Genomic DNA, 24348 nt, shown 5'->3' on the forward strand with positions numbered 1-24348 from the left:
ACAATGTTTGTGTGTGTGAGTGTGAAAGCTAATCGATCGATTGTTCATTTCTTAAGCTGTGAAGATCCTCAGTTCGTCACAAAGCGTGGCGTGGGATTAAATTCCTCTCCGCTTGTCCGTGGCCTTTGATGTCCTTTCCTAGGATTAAAGGTACCTTCTGGCGTGCATTCCAAGTCGACGAGAATGCTGTTGCCATCTCTGTTTCTCGCCTACCGCTTCCTACGCCACCGGAACACCAAAGTTCCTGACGGTGTCAAAAGTTTCGTCAACTTCCAACAACGACGCTCTCGGGAGGACCTTTTCCCTTTTAGGTTCTGCTGCTCTCGAGCACAACCGAGCACCGAGCTGAAAAGTCATCGTAAACGAGCATCCGAGAGGTACAACGACCGTAAAACGACTCCAGCGAGAATCATTTCTTCCGGTCTGCCTTTTTTCTTCTTTTATTTTCTTTCTTTTCCACGATCAAACACGACGGTTGCATATGGTTCTTCATGTCTTACATCTCATCTGCCATCTCCTCGGTTAGTTCCGTCCAACTATTTGATCGTAAAACACCTGCATACACCTGGGGAGGAACTAGTTTCAGGAGCCGGGAACAGATCCTCTGCCCCATGAGGAGAGTGACGGAAGCTGTGGGTCTCTAGAGCACCAGCATCCGGTGTGTCGTAGTGTGTGTGTGTGTGCCGTAACAATGCACACACACACATACTGTAGTGCTCAAATATGTGGCGCAACGGCGCATCATACATAACTAATGGTTTGTACTTTTCATATTTCAAATAGATTTCGCTCGTCAAATCCTATGGCCTATGGGAGGGAGGGGTTAGAAGCAGTAGAGGCGACTGCAACTGCAACCCCTGGCTCAACAATGGATACTGCAGTGCACCTACCCTAGAGTAGGAGTGCTTATCAGCAGCAGGAAGAGGCTTCGCTATTATATTCAAAGGCATCCTTACGATCTTCCTCATTTCATGACCTCACTCGCTGCTGCTGCTGCTGCTGCTCCTTGGTAAGTTGGTGTAACTATCCAATACTGGGTCACCAGTCACGTCACGCCCCGCTTCCTCTTCGCTGACTTCCTTTCGTCTGATCTATCGTCAACGGAAAGGAGTAGCGTTCGAGCAAAAATATGTTCTACATAGCCGGCTCGTCAGGTCGAGGGACGCGCTCAACGGTATACGATAGTTACTGCACTTGCGGCACCGAAGAAACTAAGCCACACGAAGAGCACCAAACCGAGAGGTAATACAGCCAAAAGGTAGACATCAGAAGCCGCTGTAGTAGTAGTAGTAGTACTAGTAAGAGGAAGTACGCTGCGCTGCCGACAGGATGCTATCCTCCGCTGCTGCAGTAGTAGTCACGCTCGATCTACTGCTTCTCCGAGCGAAGGCGAAGGCGGTTGCGCTCACGTACTTCACGTAAGATAAATTACGACGACGACGACGTCGAGCAGCCCCCATTCCCTCAGGAGAGTACTCAACCGACACGGAGAATAAGATAAAGTTTACTTGTTATTAAATAATTTCAAGGAATTTTCGTCGGGAGCACGGTGAGGACGGCATGTTGAGAACTCTACTCCCAGCTTCACCGTTCAGGCTTCGTTGTTCAGGCGCGCAATCAAGGGGCGCCGTTTGCTGTAGTATAAGAGCCTAGAGAAGGAGTAGTAGAAGGCTTATCGGTGTACGTGCCGATGTAGCGCGTGTGTGTTTAAAACTATGGACCGCCTTTCGCAAGCAACCACCATACGCTCGTCGTGCGTTACGTCATCTTGGCCTTGCCAGCGGGCGGTTTCCGGAGTATTTCGTGTGAATTTAAAACGTTTAAATTCCTCCACCGGAAGCTCATTTATGTTCTGGGAGTAAATTCAACATTTGCGCTCAACAACTTTCTCCCTGCCAATGCCAAGGAGGTTCCTGCTGGAGAAAAGTTTGTTTGGAAATGAAGCGCGAATCCGGGAGCACCCGGGGATGGTTGACATCATCTCGTGTTCCTCCGCAGCATCCAAGGAGAGAGACGCACCATAAACATTCCAACCTTCAATCCTCAGCTCGGTCTCGTCGGTCCTCGGTCGGTCACAAACAAAGCCGCTCATAACTAATGAACTTTTGCCGGAACGGAATCGATTTTATGCCTCGTCCTCGTCCTCGTGGCCCCCTTCCAATCAGAATCAGCTTTCAGCGCAGCAAAAAAAGAGAAAAAACATTGAAACCGAGCAGAAACCCCAAAAGAAAAGGGCGACGGCGTAAATTCGATTGTTGTCCACAAGTCGGGGCAGAGCGAAGTCTGAGGCTGCCCATTGGGAGGAGGAATATTTCAAATTACTACCCCACTCCTACCCAAGAACGAACAGTAATGTCGTCCAACAACCTTATTCCCCACTTCGCATTTCCCTATCTTCTGTGTATATAATTTTAAGCCTCGCCTCGGTTGGCAAGCTTGTAAACATTATGCTGCATTCCGATGGAGACACTCCACTTGGAAGTGGAAGTGGCAAAAAGGGACCGAAGAAAGTCTGCCAGAGCCTGTCTGTCCTCCCATTAACCTGATCGGGACTAATGGGCTCTCCGGACTTCACTTCAAAAGCAAACAAAGCAAACAATAGTCTCCTTCTCCCTGTGTGTGTGTGCGAGCTCGCAAGCAAATAACGAAGCGAAAGGGCGAAGCGCCAACATTATTTATCGGAGGTTTGCACTGCAGATGAAGCTATCGCGGAACGTACGCAATGAATGATAACAGAAGGAGGTGAAGAAGAAAAAAACGAAGGACAGGCAGTGAAGCCAGGATAATACTTACATATCACGGTCAGCCGGGCGTTGGCACGGATCGCCGAGTTGAACTTGGCCGGCCCGACCTGACACTGGTACTCCGCATCGTCCTCGATCGATGCGTTCGAGATGCGCAGATTGTAGATGCCCTGGTTACGGTCGGCCAGCACCGAATACCGCGGATACCCCGGTATCGTATGGGAGAATCCTGTGAACGAAAGGACGGTTAGTGTGCTGAGTGCGTTTGGCAACCGGACATTGACCGGTTTTTTGGTTATCTTGGCCACTGAATTCCTTACCGAGTGCGAAGCCATCCTTCGTCCACTGGACGGCGCCAACCAGATTGTAGATCTCGCAGCGCAGCAGCGCCTCGGTGCCCTCGAGGACCTGCAGGTCCCGCGGTACGATGCGGAACTTTTGCTGCGCCGTGCACTGCAGCACCGGGAACACTGTCGAGAAGAGAAAAGAGATGTTTCGATTATGAATCGTGAAAGCTTGGCTTGCGAGGGATAATTTATCGCGGTATAAGTTTCTAGAGACCATTTCTCCGGCCTGCGAAGTGGACGAGTGATTTTGGAAGCGTTTTTGGTTCCCGTTTCGAGTTCAGTTTCAGTGTAAAAAAAAGCGGATAAGCCCTATCTACTGGCATTCTGCCATCGAGATACTCGTTTGGTTCTAGTATCTGAGCTTTATACCTTTTAGACAGCTAAAATGCTAGCAATCGATGCTCCTGCTGCTGCGTTACTGGAGCTTTACTCCTCGACACCTCGACAGTGACAACACCATTCACTGTCCGCGGTGTATGTGCCAATAAAGATTGAAATCTATTTACAACCGGATTCAATGGAACCACGTCCTTGTCCACGAAGCGCACAGGTATCAAGCCAACCACAAAAAAGCTCTAGTTGTAACTATGTTGCACCCATCAATGGACTCCCTCCTGTGGTGGTCGTTTGTGGTGTGCTTCACACAAAAAAACACCATACAGACCATGCAGACAATGCAGAATGCTCATCGCTGTTCTCGCGCACCGTCATCAAAGGTGCTGGAACTGGGAGGAACCGGATGCAACAGACTACATCAACCTGGCTGGTCGAGCACCGACGCGCAACAAACTCCCCGAGAGGCCCCCTAAAAACTCACTTTTAATCGCCCGAAATAGGGGCCACAAAAAACTGCGCCTCGGACCATGGTCCGGTAGTAAATTATCTTCATTTTTTTGGTACCCAGAAACGAAGCAATGGTCACAACACATCGGCCATTTATGATTCTCGCTGGCATTTTTTGGGTTTTGCGTTTTTTGCGTTTATCGTTTATCTCGCGACAGACACCGAGACAGACACACCATCCACGTATCGCAACATTTCGCACCAGGCAACCAAGGACCGAGAAGTTCTTGGTCGCGGGCTCGCTCATTATCCACAACAGATCCGTCTCACCGCTCGCTTGTGTCTTGTGTCTCCAAACACACACACACACAGCCATTGCTGCACCGGAAGCTATAATTCAGCGCACGGAGTTCGGTGGCAGCTTGCCAGCAGCAGCAGCAGCCCAAGACATTTTCGGATCCTCGTCGTCTTCGAATGCGAAGTGAATTTGAACCCCCCTTTTTTTAGGTTTTTGCTCTGCTCTGGCCTTTGGTCCGAATTCGGCCGATTGGCAAAGCATAACGTCTTCTCGAACAGTCGAAGAGCACCCCTCCACCCTTCCCCCTTCTGGAATGGCCATGTGATATCAATTAATAAATGACAACGATTTCATCTTCACGTTATGCGCTCCGCAGTCGTCAGCACAGCCGCCACCAAACTCCGAAACCGACATCCGGCTACGAGCTAAGCCCGGGAACCGGTTCTCGCAGGTAAGCCACTTGGTGTTGAAGCGAAAGGGAAGTATTTTTATCGATTTTTAGTTTTGCTCATTTGATGATAGAACATGAAATAGTTTGTTTATTGCTTTCCGATCTAATTTTGTGGCTGATGGAATTTCATACTAAAAATCAATCTGCTGCCGAGCATGAACTTATGAACTTTCCATGATAACTAAAGTTTACTAACAATGTTGCTGAGTAAAACACAAAAACCCATTTTAAAACCCCCCCCCTCCCGGTTTTACGCAAACTGCATTAATTATAAAACTATGGAAAACACAAGAGACACACGAAGCTCGCTTCTGTGTGTGCAAAGCATAAGGCCAAAGCATTTCTCTGGCTTCCTCTGGCGAGCGTGGAATACAATCTGGAGCACCATGCGCTCCCTCCGCTCCACACGGTACTGCTGCCAGTCCCAAACCCCCTGGGAACAACACGCAGGGCAGTAATCAACGCTGCAGCTCCCGGAATTACCGTAAGCTAATTTAACAAAGATTATAATTTACATTCACCAACGCAAATCGGATACACTCTTCTTCTTCTTCTTCCCCGCCCTGTTTTGGTTGGTTTGGTTCCTCCGGGACTCTCCGGGGCGGGATTGCGGAACTACGCAGCATAAATGAGAAAGAGAGAAAGCAACAGGGCAAATGAAGAGCAAAAAAAAAACACAACAACAACAACAACAGAGCTGGTACAGAAACTACTTCACCTCGGAACGAACTACTGTTACCTCTCACATGTTACAGGGTCCCTTCCCGTGGGGCATTCTGTTCTGTTCTGTGCCACGACCACGACAACGACGACGACGACGAAATGCCCCTTCGGTGCAATCCGTGCGCTCGACAATTGCACGCACACACACACACGCACACTGCCGTGCTGGAACGTTGGCGACACAACAATGTTATCGCAAAAAATAAAACGGAGAGGCCCCCGGAAGGCCCTGGGAAAGTAATCAGGAATGGAAATGTCAGGCGAAACTCATCCACGGAGCACATGACGCTGCCGCTGCTCCGGTCGCTAATGAAACCGTAATAAGTGGCATAATGGTGCAGCAACATTAGGGAGGAGTCTCGATGCAAGGAGACGCAGCAGCAGAAAAAAAAACCTCCGGCAAAGAGGGAAATGATAAACCCACAAAAAAACAAGCTCGATCTTGCAGCAATGTGCAGAGAAAAAAATGAAGCCCAGCATGCCCAGCGGGGTGGTTGGTTTGGGTTTGAGGAGTGTGGATTCGGGGCGTCACTATCAGTGGGCATTAATTTTTGCTCCACACACACATCATCACGTGGATCCGGTTTTGCTTCCCAGGCAAACGATTCTGCATCCCGCGACGCCAAATGGTCAAGTAATTTAATCAGGGCACAGGACGCGAGTAGCCTCACGGGGGCGCCGAGCTCTCTCTCTGTCTCTCTGTTTTTCTCACACTGTACTAGTTTTGTGGTTTATTTTTTTGTTTTCTTTTCCACCAAAGTCCGATCCTTCGATCGATCATCAAAAAATTGGAGAGAGAGAGGGGAAAAAAACGCAAAATAATTGGCGAAATGATCGATCGCCGCAAAAAACCGGAGACGCACGCACGTACGCACATAACAATCACAACAGCGGTCGCCATAATGCGACCGTGAAAGTGAGACCAGCGAGTCCAAGTCTCCTGCCAGTCAGGTTCGTTCTTCCCTTCTTCGGTTAAACGGTACCTGTGGGATGACTTCCAACCGGACGTTGCGTAAACACGACAGCAGCAGCAGCAGCAGCAGCAGCAGCAGCAGGAAGGCTGGCTGGGAACTGGATTGACTCCCGGCGATGGGGACGAGAGATCGATGAATGAACGTAAAAGTTGCGTGAATGGAAGGGACCAGGAAGACCAAGGGGCAAAAGAAAAAACGGGGAAAATTATAATGCAACGGTGTGCTAAAGCGCAATCAAGACGAAAACGACGATCGGAAGCACTGGAAGCGAATGCGCCAAGGAGGCAATTATGCTCGCAAAAGAGGAAGACGAACACAGAACGAGAGAGAGAGACATGGAAAGGAAGGAAAAAGGAAGCAACACAGGGAGTGTTTTGCAACTTGATGCCTTGACGGCACAGAGGGAAACATCCTGCTGGAGGTGCACCACCTCCCCGGGTCTCTGCGTCTAAAGGAGGCCAACGGAATCCTCACAACTGCCACGCAGCACCACAATCACGCTCCGTATGCACGGAACCTGAGGTTTCTGTTCCCACGACGATAAAGTCCGACAGTCCGCAGGACGAGGTGGTTGGTCAAGTGCAAACCAACACCTTTGCTCCTGGCCTTCCTTCCAGTTCGAGTTCCTCCCAGCAGTTCGAGAATCGATGACCCTGAGAAAGTTTTCAATTTTGAGGGAACACAACGCATCGGGGCCCACGGCGGGCGTTGGACGATGATAATGATAGTGCTGCTGCTGCTGCTGCTGCTGTTGTTGTATGCGGTTGTATGCTGCCGTGGCTGGTGGGGCGTGAAAAAAATCTCATTTCCCACCAGCAGCACCGAAGAGAGCAATGAGTCCTCGGTTGACTGCAAAGGTTGCGGTTTGCCTTCCCAACAAGTAAGCAAAAGAGTGTACTTTTTCGGCAACTGGAGCAATGATCGAACCGGTTATCGCGTGGTAATCATTAATTGAATATGCAAATTTTGGACCCCGAAGATCATAAACATGTTCTGAGATTTTCCTGGTTTTTTTCGGCCCCTTCTGGAGAACCATTTATGCCTCTCTTCAGTTGGAATACATATGTTCGGGAGGAGTTCCGCGCAACAAGACAACAACGAGGGGCACTTGGAGCACCCAAAGTGAGATCAACAAGCGTGAGACAGTTTTTCTCCTTCAGGGGGAAGAACATAATGTAGAAGAACACGAAGAAAAGACACAAATTGTAGGCTCGCGTCCCGAACGCGCATTAATATTCCATTCGACGACGACGACAACGACGATCGACGACGATCGTTCTATGGATCCACTCTGATGGTCCCCAAAACTAGAGAATTTAAAGCCATCGCCATCACAGTTCATTAATCTTTCCCCCTTTCCGAAGCGCGAACCCCATCCCTTTCCCGCAAAGAAAGGAAAGAAAGCGTGCATTTGAATTTGAAAACGAGAATCAAATTTATGGCCACACCTTGGTCTCGAGGCACGAGCTCCGTAGCTCGCTAGAGAAGCAGGTTAGCTAATAAGACATTTTAGAAGCCCAAGAAGCGAACGGTGTCTCTAATGTGTTTCTGTGTCTGTGAGCCACAGCGCCCTTAAGGCCCGGAAAATTTCACACTTTTCCGCTGCCCGGTGCCAGAGACAGAGAGAGAGAAAAAGAAGAAGGGACCAATCATCATTAGAACCGATTCAAACACTTCCACCACGGCACTGACACACGTGCGGGTCTCCTGCTGTGTTCCAGTCCCATCGTGTGTCTCTCATTAGCACCGCGAGTCCCCTGGAGTGGAGAGATGTCTCTGAAATCGATCATTAACGGAGCTTAGAAGAACCGGATCACATCGGAACCCCGGCCTCGGGACCAGTGTTTGGGGTCGCGTTCGTGTTAGATCCGTGTAGTAATTTGCTGCACTTGTTCAGTTTAGGTTCTGGAGCTGGAAGCTGTAGAAGAACGAACGGAAAACCGAGAAATCGGTCCGAATCGATCCGTGCGCACTATGAGCGAGAGGCTATAAAGCTAGGAAAGGGGTTTACCTCAATAACCCCAACCCCCAGAGCACCGATCATTAACCGATCGCTCCTTGTTTGGTTAATTGGAAGCTTCTAATTGATTTGGCTTTTATTGGTTGTAAAATTCAACCTCCAAACCAAAAACCTCGGCATTCGGGACGGATGTCGATTCAGTGGAACTGTGTCTTTTCTGGTCCGTGTGTGTTGCTCTCGATAGTTGCGGTTTAGTTCATAAAAAGTCCGTTCCGATTTGTTCCATAAACTTCATTACAAGGGAAGCGATAATTTTATGAACCCCGAAGTGGTTTTGATTTTGTAATCCCACTGTGTCGCTGTCTGTGTGTGGAGTTAATTGAACGAATCCCCGTTTTGGGATCCCAGCAGCAGGGTTATGGTACCGGTCATTTGTGCCAGAAGCTCATTTTGGGGGCCGCTTGATGGTGGTGATTAGGTGACATTCATAGTTACGCCACATGTTCCTCGAGATGGACATCTCGTTACCGTTGATTTCGGGCACTGTTAATGACACCTATGGCACCGTACCCTTCTTGTACAGCTTGTACGGCACAATGGATAGGTATTATCTTTTATACTAATCGAGGATACGGTATAACAGTTCAAACACAGTTCAGTAACTCTTATTCGTATGATAAATCGGTGAAGTCAAGGTAAGACCTCGATCTTTTTCAATTAGAATTCCATCGCTCCATGATGCTCGGCCATTTATCTATCTACATTATTATAGCCTAGCAGCCTAGCTGGCAGCCTGGCAGAACCTATGGCATCGGCTGACGATCAGGCTAGCGTTAAACCGATCCCGAACGCCCAACGGAGTCGCCTTTCCCATTCCCACTCAATATATTCATCTGATGCCATTAAGACAAAACGGACATAACGGACTTTGATTTATGCTCGCGACCCTGGCCACTGCGTCGTTGTGTGGACAGACAGCAACAGCAGCTCGTATGGGGTCGTTGCGCACTCGTTGAACGGTCTGTTGCGTGGTCGTAACATCCGGGCAAATCGAACGCACGATTGACGCGCAACGGTGGTGGACGAGGTTTATGGGCTTTGACAACTGTCCGAACCATTCATGGTCCAAGTGCTGGTGTCCAGAGAAGTCGACGACGAAGAAGACGAGAGCTTCAAGCGGATTGCTTAATTTGTAAATTTCATCTCCGTGGAGGTGGTCGTATCGGATCTAGCCAGCTAGACCGTGGTTTGTGTGTCATGTAATACACGGAGCGTAGCGTCCGAAAGAGGCACGCGCGCGCTCATTCAGAGGCCACTTTTAACAGATAATTTGAATGAACATTTCATATTCCATATGGTAAAGGCTGCTCACTCACTATTGTATTGTAAGTTTATGACCTCCCGCATCAGAGGTGCGCATCTCTTGGCTGCTTTCTTTAAATGGAGACGACACAGAGAAGCGACAACGACAATGACGACGACAACTTCATTCAATAAACCTCACCTTGAAGAGAACTGTTCCTTACCTGGAGGGATGACATCCCCTCGCCAGGACCGTAGCAACCCCCATGGAAAGCTCTCTTTCAATCAAAGGAACCCACAATCGAACTGAAGTCAATAACTTCCACGAGGAACGAAAGTTCCACGACGAAATCAATCAAATCCCAAATAATAAAGACATCATCGGGGGAACGGAGCTCGTTATAAGAATCACGGCCCGGCCGGCCGTGTGTGTGATTGACGACCAGGCCACCGTCCGTCCGTCGTCTGTACGGCTGCTCCGGAGCGGAAACGAACGGAAAATAATCACGAAACCACACAACTATTGGGAACGGGAGAAGCAGCATATCGAAAGGATCATCCGACAAAAAGACGAACTCCCCGTACGTGTGTGTGTCTGTGTGTGTGCGATTATTAATTTCCGGTTTCTACTGACCACCGCCGATCGAATCCGAATGATGATCCTTCGAAATCCCTTTTCTGGATCAACAGCACCAGCAGCATCGATAGGGTTTCACCGTCGAGTGGGTTTCAAATTTATATCACTCCCCGCATGGCCAGGACCGAGTGGCCCGGGGGGGGGGGGGGACAACAGTGTCACTGGAACGGAACGGAACCGTGAACACCGAGCGGTTCCATCTCAATGGAGCTTTCTGGTGCCGTGGTGCCGTTCCCAGGAGCCACGTTCTCCTTGGGGATCTTCTGTCCTCTTTTGCAGATGACCACTAGGACAGGCCACCCCATCCCCCCAAAAAAGCGGTTCCCAGGCTTGGGTGCTTGGATCTTCTCTTTCTCGGGATGGATTTGCTGATGGTCTCGCGACGGTTTTTTGTTTTTCGTGAGGTTTTTCGACGTTTCTGAACTGAAAACCCACCACAACCGCATCTACAGGGAGCCCAGGCGGGTATAAATCTTCATAAATTTGTCACGATGGCCTCGCTTCGCGGGTCGGTGTGTGTGTGTATCTGTGGTCACATCCAGGCAAAGATGTGCCCTATCGTAAATCAAATGGGCAATCAACTCATAAATTATACCTTCGCGCACACACACACACACACACAGCAACGACACAATGGCCGTTAACGGGTAGCGCGAACCCTTAGCGTTGAGGCTGAGCGAGGTGAGGCTGAGCTGTCCATATCAGGCGACACCGCGACATGTAGCTCGACAAGACCGCGACCGCTGCCGCCGTTGCCGCCGTTGCCGTTACTGCTGCTGCTGCACCACTTTTGACAACCGAGTGTCATCTGTTTTGACTATCGCGACCAAGCGACTATTCACCAGCACCACCACGAGCAGCATTATGACTGGACATATCTGGATACGATACGGCCCTCATCGCAGGAGATCCGATTTCCTGGGACCCCTCAAAAACCCGCGACCATCGAAGCGAAAGCGCCTTTTCGCCGTGGTCGAGATTTCGCATCGAAGCATCATGTATAGTACCTCACCTCCCGCAAAAGCACACACACACACCGCACACCCCTCGAGCACACCGCACCACAAAAAACAGGTTCCATTTCCTTCCCACCATAAATGGTGGGGGGACGGACGAACCAGTTTTGCGGTCCTCATCATCATCATCGTCGTCGTCGTTGTCGTTGTCGTCGTGGTTGTAGTGGGTCCGTTCGTACCGGAGGCGTCCGTTTGCGTGGTGCGCGGACAGCAGCAGGTAGGCGGTACACAAGAGGTCCGTTCCGAAGAGGTCCCCGGTTCCAAAACGCGTAAGGTAGCGTGGTTTTCATTCATAAGTCCACTCGAGGGGTCTGCGCAAAAAAAAACGGGCTGATCGTGTCCACTACTACCAACACAACAGTCGAGACCGAGACCTCATGAGTGAAAAGCTGAAGCAAAACAAGTTCCCAGCACCAGCAGCACCAGCAGCAGATGACAGCAGCTCGAATGCTGGTGGTGGCCGTCCGTCCAAGATGACGAATCGGGCTGCATATAAAGCGTTCCGGCCGTCCGTAAAGCGAGCATAAAGCAGTGTAAGTGCACTCGCTCGCTCTCTCTCTCTTCAATCTGTCGTTGTTGCGCGTTCGTTCTCCTTCTCGTCACGAAAACCACAAAGATAAATCTGTTTCAACCCCTCTCCACTCCCACTCCTCGGTGCACTTGAATACGGGCCGTGAGTATGGTCTGGTTCTGCCATGTTCTTCCTGTTCTGCACTATCATCTCGCGCACATCTTTCGCTTATTCATGTGAATAACAACTCCCTCCCCCCGGGGGCGGGAGACGAGACGAGGAGGAAGAAGGCCTGTGGTGGGTTGGCTTGGGTGCCAAACAGACCGCTAGAGCTAGCTAGCTAACCGGGCCCAGTCGAAGCCTTAAAAGCCTTCTTCAGCTCCGAAGAAGCTTCTCCGCTGGACGATGGAGAGGGATCGGAGAGACTTCCGCTCGTTCAGGTGTGTTATTACATTGTACACCCCTTCTTCTTCTTCATCTTCTTCTTCTTCTTCTCTTCTTCTTCTTCTGCCACGTCGATTCTCTTTTGCTCCTTTCGTACCACCGCGCGTTCTAACGTCATTAATCGGTTGATCTCTCCGAAAAAACATTAGGAACGGACGAGCGGGCGAAGGAGCCAAGTGAATCAATTCCACACACACACACACACACGTGGTTCCTTCCCTTCTATGGCAGGTTTCTCTTCTGCTTCTTTTGCTCGGCTTTCGGTACGCTTTATACGCCCGTTTTTTTTTTTTTTATTTCAAAAGCGTTTGGTCTGGTTGATTGGTTCACTTCATTTCTTCGATTTCCTTTCGTCGTTGTTGCCTGCCCTCTAATAACCTTTTTATTTTTCTTCTCCTCTCTGCTCTCTGTTCTTATTCTTATGGTTCTCGTCGTGTGTGTGTGTTCTACGCACACGGCACGCTTAGCCAGCCCCTTTGAGAACGCCAAATCCGTGGAGTGTGACTTCCAGGCAGCTTCCACGTCCGTGTGTTTGACAGCGAACCATCGTCACCGTCGTACCTGGAGGCGTGCGTGAGATGTAGAACGTTCAAGAACCCGCGGGCTCAGACAGACAAGACAGAAGTCCGTAGATCTGCTTTCGGATTGAATTAGTGCAAAATTGACAGACAAAATGGAGAGAATTGAAAAGACTTCCTCGGGGACTGCGCGTGCGGTGATTGCGTGAGTCACGTCTACTTCCAGGTACTGGAGGGGTCATATCCCGGATCAGCATACGGGAAGTCAATCCTCGAGGCAGACTCACCGACTGACTGACTCACTGACATAAACGCATTAATATACATCCCGGGAAGTATATATATATATATGTATCTCGAGATGAAATGAACTCGCAACATAAATCAATGTTAAAACAGTTCGAAGCCTATATCTTCAATCCGCTTCATCAAACCCAATCCTCCTCCTCCTCCTTTTGACTCCCAGAAGTAACCCGTCAAAACGATTTCCCCAAGGAATTCATCACTATAGGCGTCCCGGCGATCAAAGATCGAAACCTAGTCCCACCCCTCGCCAAGAAATTAGGTCTAGCATTGAAACAACTGAAACAGGTTGCAGGCAGGCAGGCCAAGAGCTTCAGCAAATCACTTGTGCACGGTGTACAGCAGAGGAAGAGCGAGAGCACAATAATTACGTTCTACCAGAGGGCGCCGCAGAGCACTGACGAAGACGAGTTCCTCCATCCAAAAGGGATTTGTGCCTTGGTCTCGCCTCTCCGAGCGGCACCGGTAGCCGTAAATAATTAATCAAACCCTTGATTGCACATTCTGTGTACTCCGCAAGCAGCTTCATGGCTGCAGCAGTAATACCAGCGAAGAAGTTAGCTACTTGAGCACCAAAGGAACGAAGTCCCGTCCCGTGGAAGTCAGAAAGCAACTTGCAGAGCAGAAAGATGAGAGAATGAATAACATCATCAGTGGCCAAGACTCTGTGTGTATGTGTGGATGGATGGAACTGAACCAATATTTTCCCTCCTTCCGTTATGCCATCTTTACATCGTTTGCTTCTCGATTTCTTCTTTATAGCGCAAGTCTGCGCAAGAGTCTCCAAAAGCTTCTTATCACATATTCGGCCTCGGTTTCGAAACTCTAAAAAGCTCCGTTTCAAGGTATATGCTACGTTTCTATGCCGCTTTTTTTTTGGTAAGGTCTAAGCACAGGCTTAGGAGCGCTCACGCGATTGAAATATATGAATTTTGGACAGTATTCAAATAAATATCCACGCCCACGGCGGATCCACTAAAAACCCCGGGGCGGCAGCTTCCAGACAGAGACAGAGACAGAGGCAGACGCATCTGCTCGGTTGAATGCCCGCGTTCGGTTCGGGGTTCATCTCTTCGTAAACTTCGATTTCTAATACTTTTCTCCAACTCCAAATCCCCACGCACGATGCCCCGTGGACCAAAGGAGGGCGATTGACGTGTTCGATAGCCAAACACCAAACCTATGAGCGCGTGGCCCCGCCACTCTTAGGTCCACATCCGGCGCGCGCGTGTGTGTGTGGGTTGTAAGAACTGCTGCTGGCACCTTTTCGACTATAACGATAACTGACAGCTAGGCCACAACACAACACAACAGTGCGCAGGCGACCGTAGTACCACCGTAGCCGACAGTGACAGGTGGTGCTTGACTGAGGTGCTCCGTGGTCTACGGAGGTCTCCATGGGCCATGAGCTCGTGTGGGCCTAGAGGTGCGCTCCTACGCATAATAACGATATCGTTAAGGTTGATTTGGACAAAACTATCAACCAGTCGATCCCCGTCAGCCCACCAGCCAGCCAACCTATTCGCTATCGATTACCTCGACAGCCGTCGACTACTCTCGACCGCCGACGTATCCACCGGTGTTACCCCTGCGTGATAACGCGTGACAGCAGCACTCCACTTATCGGCAGATTAAACGGATCAGGTGTAGAGGGAAATTGATTGAAGCATTCCGTCGTTCTGATGCCCTAATACTCTCGTCCCAGAAGCTCTCGATGGTTTCGATTTGATCGGTGATAACCTCGAGAAGGAGAGAACCTAGAGGAATCAATGAGAACCGCCCGGTTTGTGGTCATTGTGTTGCGCATTTATTACGACAACCGACAGCCGACAGCCGACAGCCGGCAAGTCTATTATGTCTTAATAACCGCAAGAAAGGGAAAAGGTATTAGAGGTGAAGTGAACAGAGCTGCTGGTAATGCTGTGGCTCAGTGGTTCAGGGTACTGATGGTAACTCACACGATTATCTGACAACCGTAATTGTGGTCAAAAATTAGTGTAAGCGTCAGTTAACGAACGCTGTCACAAATCAGATCCTATGTGACCTGGATTCGTCGTCGACCTGGGAGCTGGGGGACGCTTATCGCCTTCCGGCACGACATCGATCTGAACAAGAACCACACCCGTAATCCCCGGTGGTAGCGTGCGTGTTCTAGCGTCTCTCTCCCTCCTAGATAAAGTCGTGATTGGTCAACATTAAAGCGACGATTCCCGGAACAAAACCAAACAGGACGCGATAGGAAGCAACCGGAAGGAAGGTTGCTCACCAACATTAGTACAATCCACGGCACGCATCATTCTCCTGTACCTTTTCTCAGCTCCTTTACTAGTCAATTCATATGTCATTTCGTCAACAGAATACCCGGAAAGCGGTAACACTTGATGAAGTGCTGCACACTTTACGCCATTGCGCAAAATGATTCCAAAAACAAAATTCAAAAATCCTCCCATGTATGTGTGTGTGTACCCGGGGGAGATGATGTTTGAGTTATTATTCGCCCGCAGTGAGTGTGATTTTTCACCGGGGAAAATCTCATTTTACCAAAGTGACTGGAGGGTTAACTTCAGGTGCTGGCTGCATGCCTCCCCCCGGGGGTGGCCTCGAATCCGGAAGAGGAGCAAAAAAAACCGCCCTCCTCGTTGAAAGCTCCAGAAATGAACCTGGAATCTCTTTGCTCGGGCGAAGCAAAACAAGGATAACAATTCTCCCCAACCCCGTGGCCACGCGAGCAGCTGGTGAGCGAGCGAGCGTTATGGCAATTTGACATCGCGGAGCACAACACCGCAAAACACCGAAACCACTTTGCCACGGACCACGGACCGGGCGCGCGCTGGCGCCCTGTTCGCGTTACGGTGCAATTTGAGGAAATTTCCCCGAGGACACCGCTAGCTGGCCGCTGCTCCTGCTGCTGGACACAACTAAACTGTGCGGAAAAACTAAACGAAACAGGAGAGCAGAGCAGAGGCAAAAAAAAGCATGGTGGTGGAAAATATGGTGGAAAATCAAGCACATCACTCGCCACGAGAGCAACAACATTGCAGGCACGGTGTGGATGGTCATTGGCTTCCTTGGCTTGCTCGTTCACTCACCCGAGAGATAAAATATGACCGTGCAGCGCGCGACAGACAGACACATACCGGCCCACGGCACCGACAGGATGTCAAGGAAAAATTTCCCGTCTCCCGGAAAAGCGTTAGTGAGTGATATGCTTCCGGAAAATTGAATTCAATTAGAAATGCCAGCGTACCTTCTCCTCCTGATGGCGCATTATGAGATTAAACGTTTTGGGGCGTTAGCTTGGTTTCCCTGCTGCCGATTGTGTTGGTGTGTCGTGTGCTCGAAATGAAAAAGAGCATTTTAAGGTGCAGCTTGCCCCAGTTCTTGCTCTTGACATTTTGCAAAGCCATTTTTCAACGGAAATTCAATCAAGCCGCCACTAGCGGCAATCTTGGAGCAACAGGAGAAACTGTTGAGAGATATCCGATCCTTCTTGTTTAGTTGAAAAGTGTTCAGTACTAGCGTGGGTTTTGTGATCATCAACAACTTATTTTTCTTTTTTGTTAGATAAAGTGAGAATAAAAAGTTCATTCAATTCTGCAAGAAATTTACGTCTTGGCTGTTTTCTCTTACTACTACCAATAACTGAAGTCAAAATCGTCAAAATAGAAAATCGTATATCAAATGCTCAGCTTTTTACTCTGCTTTGTTTTATTTATTTTTCAAAAAGAAACCACAAGAAAAGAACCCACTAGAATAAAAGATATCATAAAAATAGTCGAGGAAGGTACAAAAAAACACATAAAAAAGTTTATCTATACAATATGGAATTAGATACAATATGGAATTGTGTTGTATTGCAATAAAATCAAAATAATCAAATAATCATTTTCTATTTCCGTTTCAACGAAACATTTGACTTCTTTAATCTTAAGCGCATCTTTTGAGGCCCTATCTATGTCTTTACCCCTAAAACTAATGAAGTAATTTATTTACTGCTTATCGCACTGTAAATATAAATGAAACGTAACTTGAAGATTATTTGTAAAGAAAACCACACTACAGTTTTAAGCTATTTGCGATCCAAAAAAATACCACGCTTCTGTTAAAAACTTTTTCACCAAAAGAGACATTTTTCCCCAAAAAAAAAAACCCCAACGCACCATTCAAAGCGCTGCTCCTTACACCAACACTATGTTGAATATCATATTAAGGTAATTCCGCGGAGTAATTTACGAAATGAATGACCTCGGGCCGCATAAATTCAAATCGCGCGATGGCGACGCAGCCAGTGGTCCTATTTCGCCTTATTGCTTCCGGGGTGGTGATGGGCGACCAAAAGGACCGAAAAAGGACCACCACCACCACCACCACGACGATGAACATCGAATACGGCAGATAGCACCGGTCGCCGGTGGGGGGTGGAGAAAAACCGATATCCTGCGGAGTGCTCCGTGTGCTAGGCCATAAAATAATTTCAACAAAATTAAATGACACCATCAACGGTCGCGCGAACACCCGAAACCACAGATTGGATGGGATTCCATCATTTGATAGAGACACCACCACTACCTCCTGCTCTTGTTGCTCCTTCCATTTCGTTACGTTTTTGGGCCACAAGAAAAGGGACACTGGACCGTGGATCTGACACGTCAAGATGAAGCGCGGAGGCTCAAGGATACCACAGGAAAACCGCGGATCTTGCTAGCGATGATGCCGGAGCAACGTTGACGTTGTCGCTGCTCTCTGGCATCTCACGTTACCAACATTTTACAAATTTGACGATGACGACGAACAGCGACGTCGACGCTGTTTCTGCTCTCTCTCTCTCTCTCTCTCTCTCTGGCTCCCGGTTTTGGTTATTACTTTTGGAAAACGGAAGCGGATCATACGAAGGACGCAGCCGCGTGTTGGTGACGCGAAGGCGAGGACGGTCCTGCCCAAATGATCTACTTTTATGACAGTCATGAAGTTAAACTGCCTTTTCGTCCGCTGCTCCTGCTGGTGCTGCTGCTGCTGCTGCTGGTGCTGGTGTGCTGCTGTGAGGCACGGCAGCTATTGAAAATGGTCACGATGGCGTAATGAATTAACCTGTAAATATCGGAATCCATCGGATAGACCTTGGACGCCTTCCAGCCGTCATTTAGTTAATTATCGTTTGCTTCGGTGGAAAATATGCTCCCACCAAACGTCAGCGGCCAGTTTTGTGAGAAGGTAATGTGTATATTCCCTCCACTTAGTGGTCAATGTGGTTTAGCCCCCGGAAAATATACTCATCTTCTATAAATAGTGTTCTATCCAACCATTCCCGTCGAGTGCTCAAAACCAGACACAAAAGATTGCGCCAACCACCAGCACCACCATCACCACCAATCCGTGGCCACGAAGGCGGTCTTGGTTTTGATTAATTGTGAGATTTCGCATACGCCTGTTTGCGTGCGTGCGTATCTGCCTCAGGCGCATAAATGTAAATATGAGAGTTCTTGAAAACAAGACACACACTCGCACGACCGACAGGGAGGGAGATTCAACAAACCGTGCCGTTCACGCCACGTATTCGAAGAATTTTCCGCCCAAAAGATTCATTACTTAATACTTTACTCGCGTTTCATTTCATCGCAGGAAAATGCGGGATTTTTGGGCGAAGACCGAAATTTCGGTCTTCACCATCTACCGGAAGGATGTGGATGCGTGCTCGAGAGCTGGCGTTTTAAGTAAATTAAAGGGCAATCTGTGCGTACCACCTCCCGATCCCCGGTAGACTGAGAGCTCGGTTTCCCCCCGTTCCTTCTTTAGTCTCCTCAAATCGGTACATGGTTCGTAATTAATGAACTTTTGCTTTTAACCAGACCAGGGGAAACTTTCTTCGTCCTTTTCACAGGACACGTTCGAGAGAGAAGATGCTCTACGTGTGAGGCTGTGCGTGTGTGCGTGTGTGTGTTTTGGGCGGATATCCGGGGTCGAGTGGTGCTCAACAGAAGCAGGAGAAAAGGTATCGTATTTTGGGGTGTATGGGAGATCCGGAGAAATCCAGGAATTACAATGCAAAAGTTATACTCTCCCCCCTCCCGGTAATTGTTGGCACTCGAAGAGGTTGCACCTTTTTGAAAGGCGGTTTGGTCTGGTGTGCGAATGGAATGTGCAGAACCGTATTTGCATAAGGTAAACGGGGGGGATTCTCGGTCGGTAGAGCCTGCAGCCAGTGCAGACAGTAGAGCGACCAACAGACCAACCGACGGATCAAAATTGCAAAGTTACACACACGTGTACCCAAAAACCCCAAAGTTACTCGTGCGCGCCTCTGCCTGGGCAGACGCGCTCTCTGTCTGCTAACGAGCATATGTTGGTTTTATGTTGCGTTTTGTCTGGGAAACTTTCGGGCGGGAGGGGCCGAATTCATCATTTCATTTCGCGGCTTTTATTACTTTCTATTTGACTTTGACTTTTGGTATCAATTAGTAAAGATGGAGAGCAAGTTGGTAAAATGTGTACCAAAGAGGGGGTAAACATTGAAGGTAAAAGAGGAGAAAAGTGCGAAAAGTTAACTGTTTAAATGGAGAAATGACATTTAATTGCAAAACAATCGAGCTTAAAACTGAACTAATTAATAACTTCAACTTGTTACAGTTGAAGTGAATCAAAGAGCAGTGAAAACAACCGCTTCCGATGCAATATTTACGGTCGTTGAAAAGGCAAAACTACTTAATAATAAACCAAAGAAAGAAAGGCAAAGTTCGAAGTTTTTTAATTGAAATCGACAAACTAAGTTAAGTAAAACAAGAAAATGGGGAAAAGAAAACCGAATCCACACTTGTTACACTACCTTTCTCGAAGGCAGGTAAGTCGGTGGTGGTGGTGCGAGAAAGAAAGAATAACCACCCCGCTAAGCTTCATCTGAATTTCATATTTCCTGTGGGCACACCCTGCGTACATCCAGCCCCGGCTGGGGAGAACACCACACAACGGCACAAAACTCCCACCATTGTTAACAGTGACTTTTACGAAGCACAAAAAAACACTGCGGGGAAAAAAACTATTCTTCCTACCTTCACCCCGGGACGTCTTGTGCCCATCGGTGGTGCTGCGGTCAGCAGCGGTTTCGCGGCGTAACCGTTTTGTTATGTTTAATTCTTTCTCAACTTACCACCGCATCGCACCACACCGCAGTCGCCTACCCTCCTGTTGCTGGCAGGTGGCAGGTAATGCAGATCAGAAGCGCGAGAAGACGGGAACCGGGCTTCCTTCTTGTGCGACCGACCGCAAGATGCCAACCGCGGTGGCAGCGGCGATGGCGGCATCGACTGCAGAATAGTTCCGGTAAAGAAAAAAACCGCAAACAATCTGCCACAAACGGACGACCGTGGAAGCAACTCCAGCAGTACACCGTGATGGAGAGGTCGCGAGCGAGGGTTGGATTTCCGTCCGGAGGTTTCTTCGCCGGCAAAGAAATGTTATTCCATTTCTGTGCCTTCCATCTCCCTTTTATTCGAATGCACATCCCCTGCTGATGCTCCCAGGGCACCCTCTTCTCTTCTCACCACGGGAACCACGTGCTGGCGCAACGTTTTCCAAACCAACGCGCGACGCCAAAGTGGTCAAAGCCGCGCTCGGGCTGGCGGCTCGTTAACGACTTAATTTTTCTTCATTTAATTTATGGTTAATTGTTAAACCTCCCCCCTTTTTTTCCCACATCGTCAGCGGTCTCATGCCGAGAAGTCCCGTCGCAACGCAACTTCCGTTCCATTCCAAGCACTCCAGCAACAAGAAGCGTGTGTTCCATTCTCGAAGCGAGTTGTTTTTTTCCACGCAATTTCGGGAGCAAAACTTTAACACAACACTTCCAACCTTCCATCCCGCACTCGAGGTGTCCTATCCACCATTGACCTATCGCTCACGATTTTGGAAGCAAAAAAAAATTTAAGGTCCAAAATGTCAATCCCTTCCTCGAACTCCAAAACACCTCTCGACATCCCAACACAACTACTGCCGCCCCGGCTCCGCCTGATGATTGACAAAGCGAAGCGCCCGGAGCTAACTTTATCTCGACTTTTCCTTCGGTGTGGGGCAGAACTTTTCCACCAACAAACCCGACAGTCAGACGAGACTTTTGGGGGCCCTGATGAGGCCTGCACGATAGCGATCGGCACCACGCGACCAAAAGACCGACGTTACAATAGGACGAACGCACCGGAGAAGCCGTCGGCGTCGTCTTCGATAAGACCGTTGTCGTCACGTCAGGAAATTACACTTTGGCCTGGGCCTGGGAACAATGTGAAGTGGAAGGTGTACAGGGAAGGAAAGATGTCTTGTTATTAGCCCGGGAACGGGGAGCGGGGGAAGAAGTGACAATATTTGATGTGAATCTAGTTGACATCTTCGCCCAGCAAGCCAATCGCCTACGGCGCCACGCCTGGTATCATCGTCATCGGTTGTTGAAGTGTTTGTGCAGTGCCGAGGAGAGAGACACATTTGTGAGAATATTAACAGATGATTTTCGATTTTCCATCGCGTCCATCGCGTCTCGTCGTCTTCCCTTCCTTCATTCCAAGGCAAGACGACAGCTGTCAGGATGAGCGATTTCGAATTAATCTATGACGCCAAATACTCGATCAGGCGTCGGTGTTTGCTGCTGGTGCTGCTGCTGCTGATGGCGGTGAGAAAATTCCACCGCTCCTCGACAACTCTTATCTCTCGTCTTCTTGTCCAACCTGTCCATCACACCGCACCGTACGATACAGTTCTCGCTGTTCTCGTTGGCGAAGAAGTTAACGAACAGTTGACTAGGGAGTTGACTTCTCGTTCCCGGAGTTTCGACTCCGAAGCGGGGGTTAAGGTACGCGAATTTTCATTTCCCAGACCCCGGGAGTGCTAACTAACCTGTAGAAGCTTCTCGGACGTCATTCTAGCGTACCCTCCCTCCCCACGGCACGGAACCAGAAATGTACCTCTTCCCGGAACAGCTGGTTTGCCCTTTTGTTAGCCAGCGAGCACCAAACAAACGGCCAGGAAACTTCTAATTGGATTTTCCGCTGCTCGCGCACCGCGTGGTGCTCCCCCCAGCACCTGCCACTACCTGCCGCTTGCCCGGGTGCAACTATTTTTCTCGGCGATTTAATCCGCATCCGATTAAGACCCTGGGTATTTCGGTGGACCGCTTCTACTTCCTGATTCCCCACCGGGCTTTGAACCATTTAAAGAAACAATTATACCACCTCAGGGTGGGAGCAGGCAACCGAGAGAACCGAGGAGCCAGGTGTGCGCATTCAAAGTGGAGGTCATTAGAATTCATTAATCCCGGACCCGGACCCGGACCTGGACCGTGCTCGTTGCTCGATTTTAGGGGAAAACATTTTTAAATGCGCTCAGCTAGTTGAACAGCAACCATTGGTCATTGGTAGCACATAGCGTGCTGCCTTAAAAGCCTTCAAACTGTACTAAGCTTGTAACGAAAAGCAACAACACTAACTGTACTAATCCTCCTGTGTTCGCATGATAGGATCGCTTAAGGCTTGAGCCCCTCACGGAAGACAAACTGACCTACGCGATACGCAACAGACGAAGACGATAATACGCCTATCCCAGGAGGTACGGGATTGGTAATGCTGTTATCCGACAGAGGAGGCAGACGCAACCAAGACGAAGCCAGACCGAGAATCTCACAGTCAGTGCGCTGCTACTCGCTTCCTCGAAAGGATACCCAAGCACAGTTGCCCACTGGCAGGACAATTGTGTATTGATTGATTGATTTGGGCCTTCGGTTCGGGTTCCGAGCGGCACCGACGCTTCCTTCCGATCCCTGTTCTATATCCCCAGGACGCTACAGACAAGCACGCGATGAAATTGAATTTCTGACAGCGTCTGTAGACGCTGCAGTAGGAGTATGCTGAAGGGAATGAAATCGATTTCGTCGAAGACCGAGACCGAGAATCAACGGACGGATGCCCAGGATCTGCCCTGAACTCCCGGGGACGGACGAGATTCTTGGAAGGGGTTTCAATGCGATGTTTTGCAAACCGGGATTACACCTGACCCCGTAAGGGGTCTGTCCCGTGGGCGTTTGAAGACGATAAAACCGAAATTGATTCTCCTTACAGCCCAGAAGGTCAAGTGACAGGATTGAGCCGCAACAGGATTGCGACACTAATTATGGCAACAATCCGGTAGCGATTGTGACGCTCGTCAATCGATTCCCGTTTCCGCTCGACTACACTACTAGCATGGTTCGTTGGTGGTGCTGTTGTTGCGGAACGGCTTATCGGGTTTCTCCTGCTGCTTAGCTGTCTCTTATCGGTGCTTGACATAAACCGCACAAACTCCATTAGGCGCCGCGCACCATTATCATAATTAATTTAATTCCAAATCGAATCGAACACCGAGCGCGCGCCTAAACCTTGCGCCAAAAATCCGCGCTGCATTATAACCTTCGCGAAAATACTTTTATACCAATGGGCCACCACCATTTCTGGCCATTTCCGGGGCCGGACACCGGAGTTGAGTTCGAAGAAGAGGGCCCCCATCTTTCTCTCTGTTTCTCGACGGATTTAAAATCGAACTTGGGGCATCTCTTACCGGGTTTAAACAGGCCAGCAGCGTTGAACCGTTGAAAGTTGAAAAACAGTCATAAAACAGTCCAACCGAAAGGACCGAAAGGGCCTCTCGACTTGACGACCGACCGACCCCGGATCTGGCCGGATCTCGCCTTCGGTTGCGAACAAATTTTCGTCCACAAAAACTTCGCTTCGCCCTTTCCCAAAGTTTTTCACGGACTCCTTTCCTCCCGGGGGTCTAAAACGCGGCGCGTGCATGCCACGGAGCGCTTTTAATTGTTTATCACGCAAAAACAAAATGCCAAACGAACGCGGCTCCGGCCGAGAAGCTCTCCCCTCCCCGAAAAAGTCCATAAACCATTGGAAAACTTTCCAGAGAAGAGCGGAACTTCGGGACCGGAAGATTGGAAAAGTGAATCATTCCGCGCCAGGGCCACGGTGCGATCATCCCGCGACCGCGTTTTCGGTGTCTAATCGCTCTTGGATCACTCGGCGGGCGTGGACTTCGAATAGCAGCAGCAGTAGCACCATTAAGATGCGTTTAATGCATTGGAAGGGATGTAAAACAAATAAACAACTTTCCTCGCAGCATTCAGGCAGCAGCAGCAGAAGCAGTTGTCTTCCTTTTCTCTGCTTCGCTCGGTTCCCGCATTCTGGGCGAAGACAATCTCCCTCCTCTTCAGCACAAATTGGCCACTCGTAAATTGGAGTGCCACTGTTTGACTGTCGGACTTCTTTTGCAGCAGCAGCAGCAGCAGCAGCGACAGTGTGCGTTGAGGGACTTTGGCGTCGT

The 24348-nt window shown here is 49.3% G+C and overlaps 1 protein-coding gene across 3 annotated transcripts in view; it reads right to left on the reverse strand.

Moving 5' to 3' along the window:
* The window catches only part of LOC125956059 (nephrin), a 60530-nt gene that overhangs the window by 24840 nt on the left and 11342 nt on the right, over positions 1-24348 (reverse strand). For all 3 annotated transcript variants that reach the window (XM_049687541.1, XM_049687540.1, XM_049687542.1), the window contains exons 3-4: positions 3065-3214; positions 2794-2973 (exon numbers count right to left, since the gene is read on the reverse strand). In XM_049687541.1, coding sequence (XP_049543498.1) covers positions 2794-2973; positions 3065-3214 — 330 coding nt within the window. The remainder of the gene's footprint in view (positions 1-2793; positions 2974-3064; positions 3215-24348) is intronic.

This window comes from Anopheles darlingi, chromosome 3 (assembly GCF_943734745.1).
Source record: "Anopheles darlingi chromosome 3, idAnoDarlMG_H_01, whole genome shotgun sequence".
In the NCBI taxonomy this organism is placed as follows: Eukaryota; Metazoa; Arthropoda; class Insecta; order Diptera; family Culicidae; genus Anopheles; species Anopheles darlingi.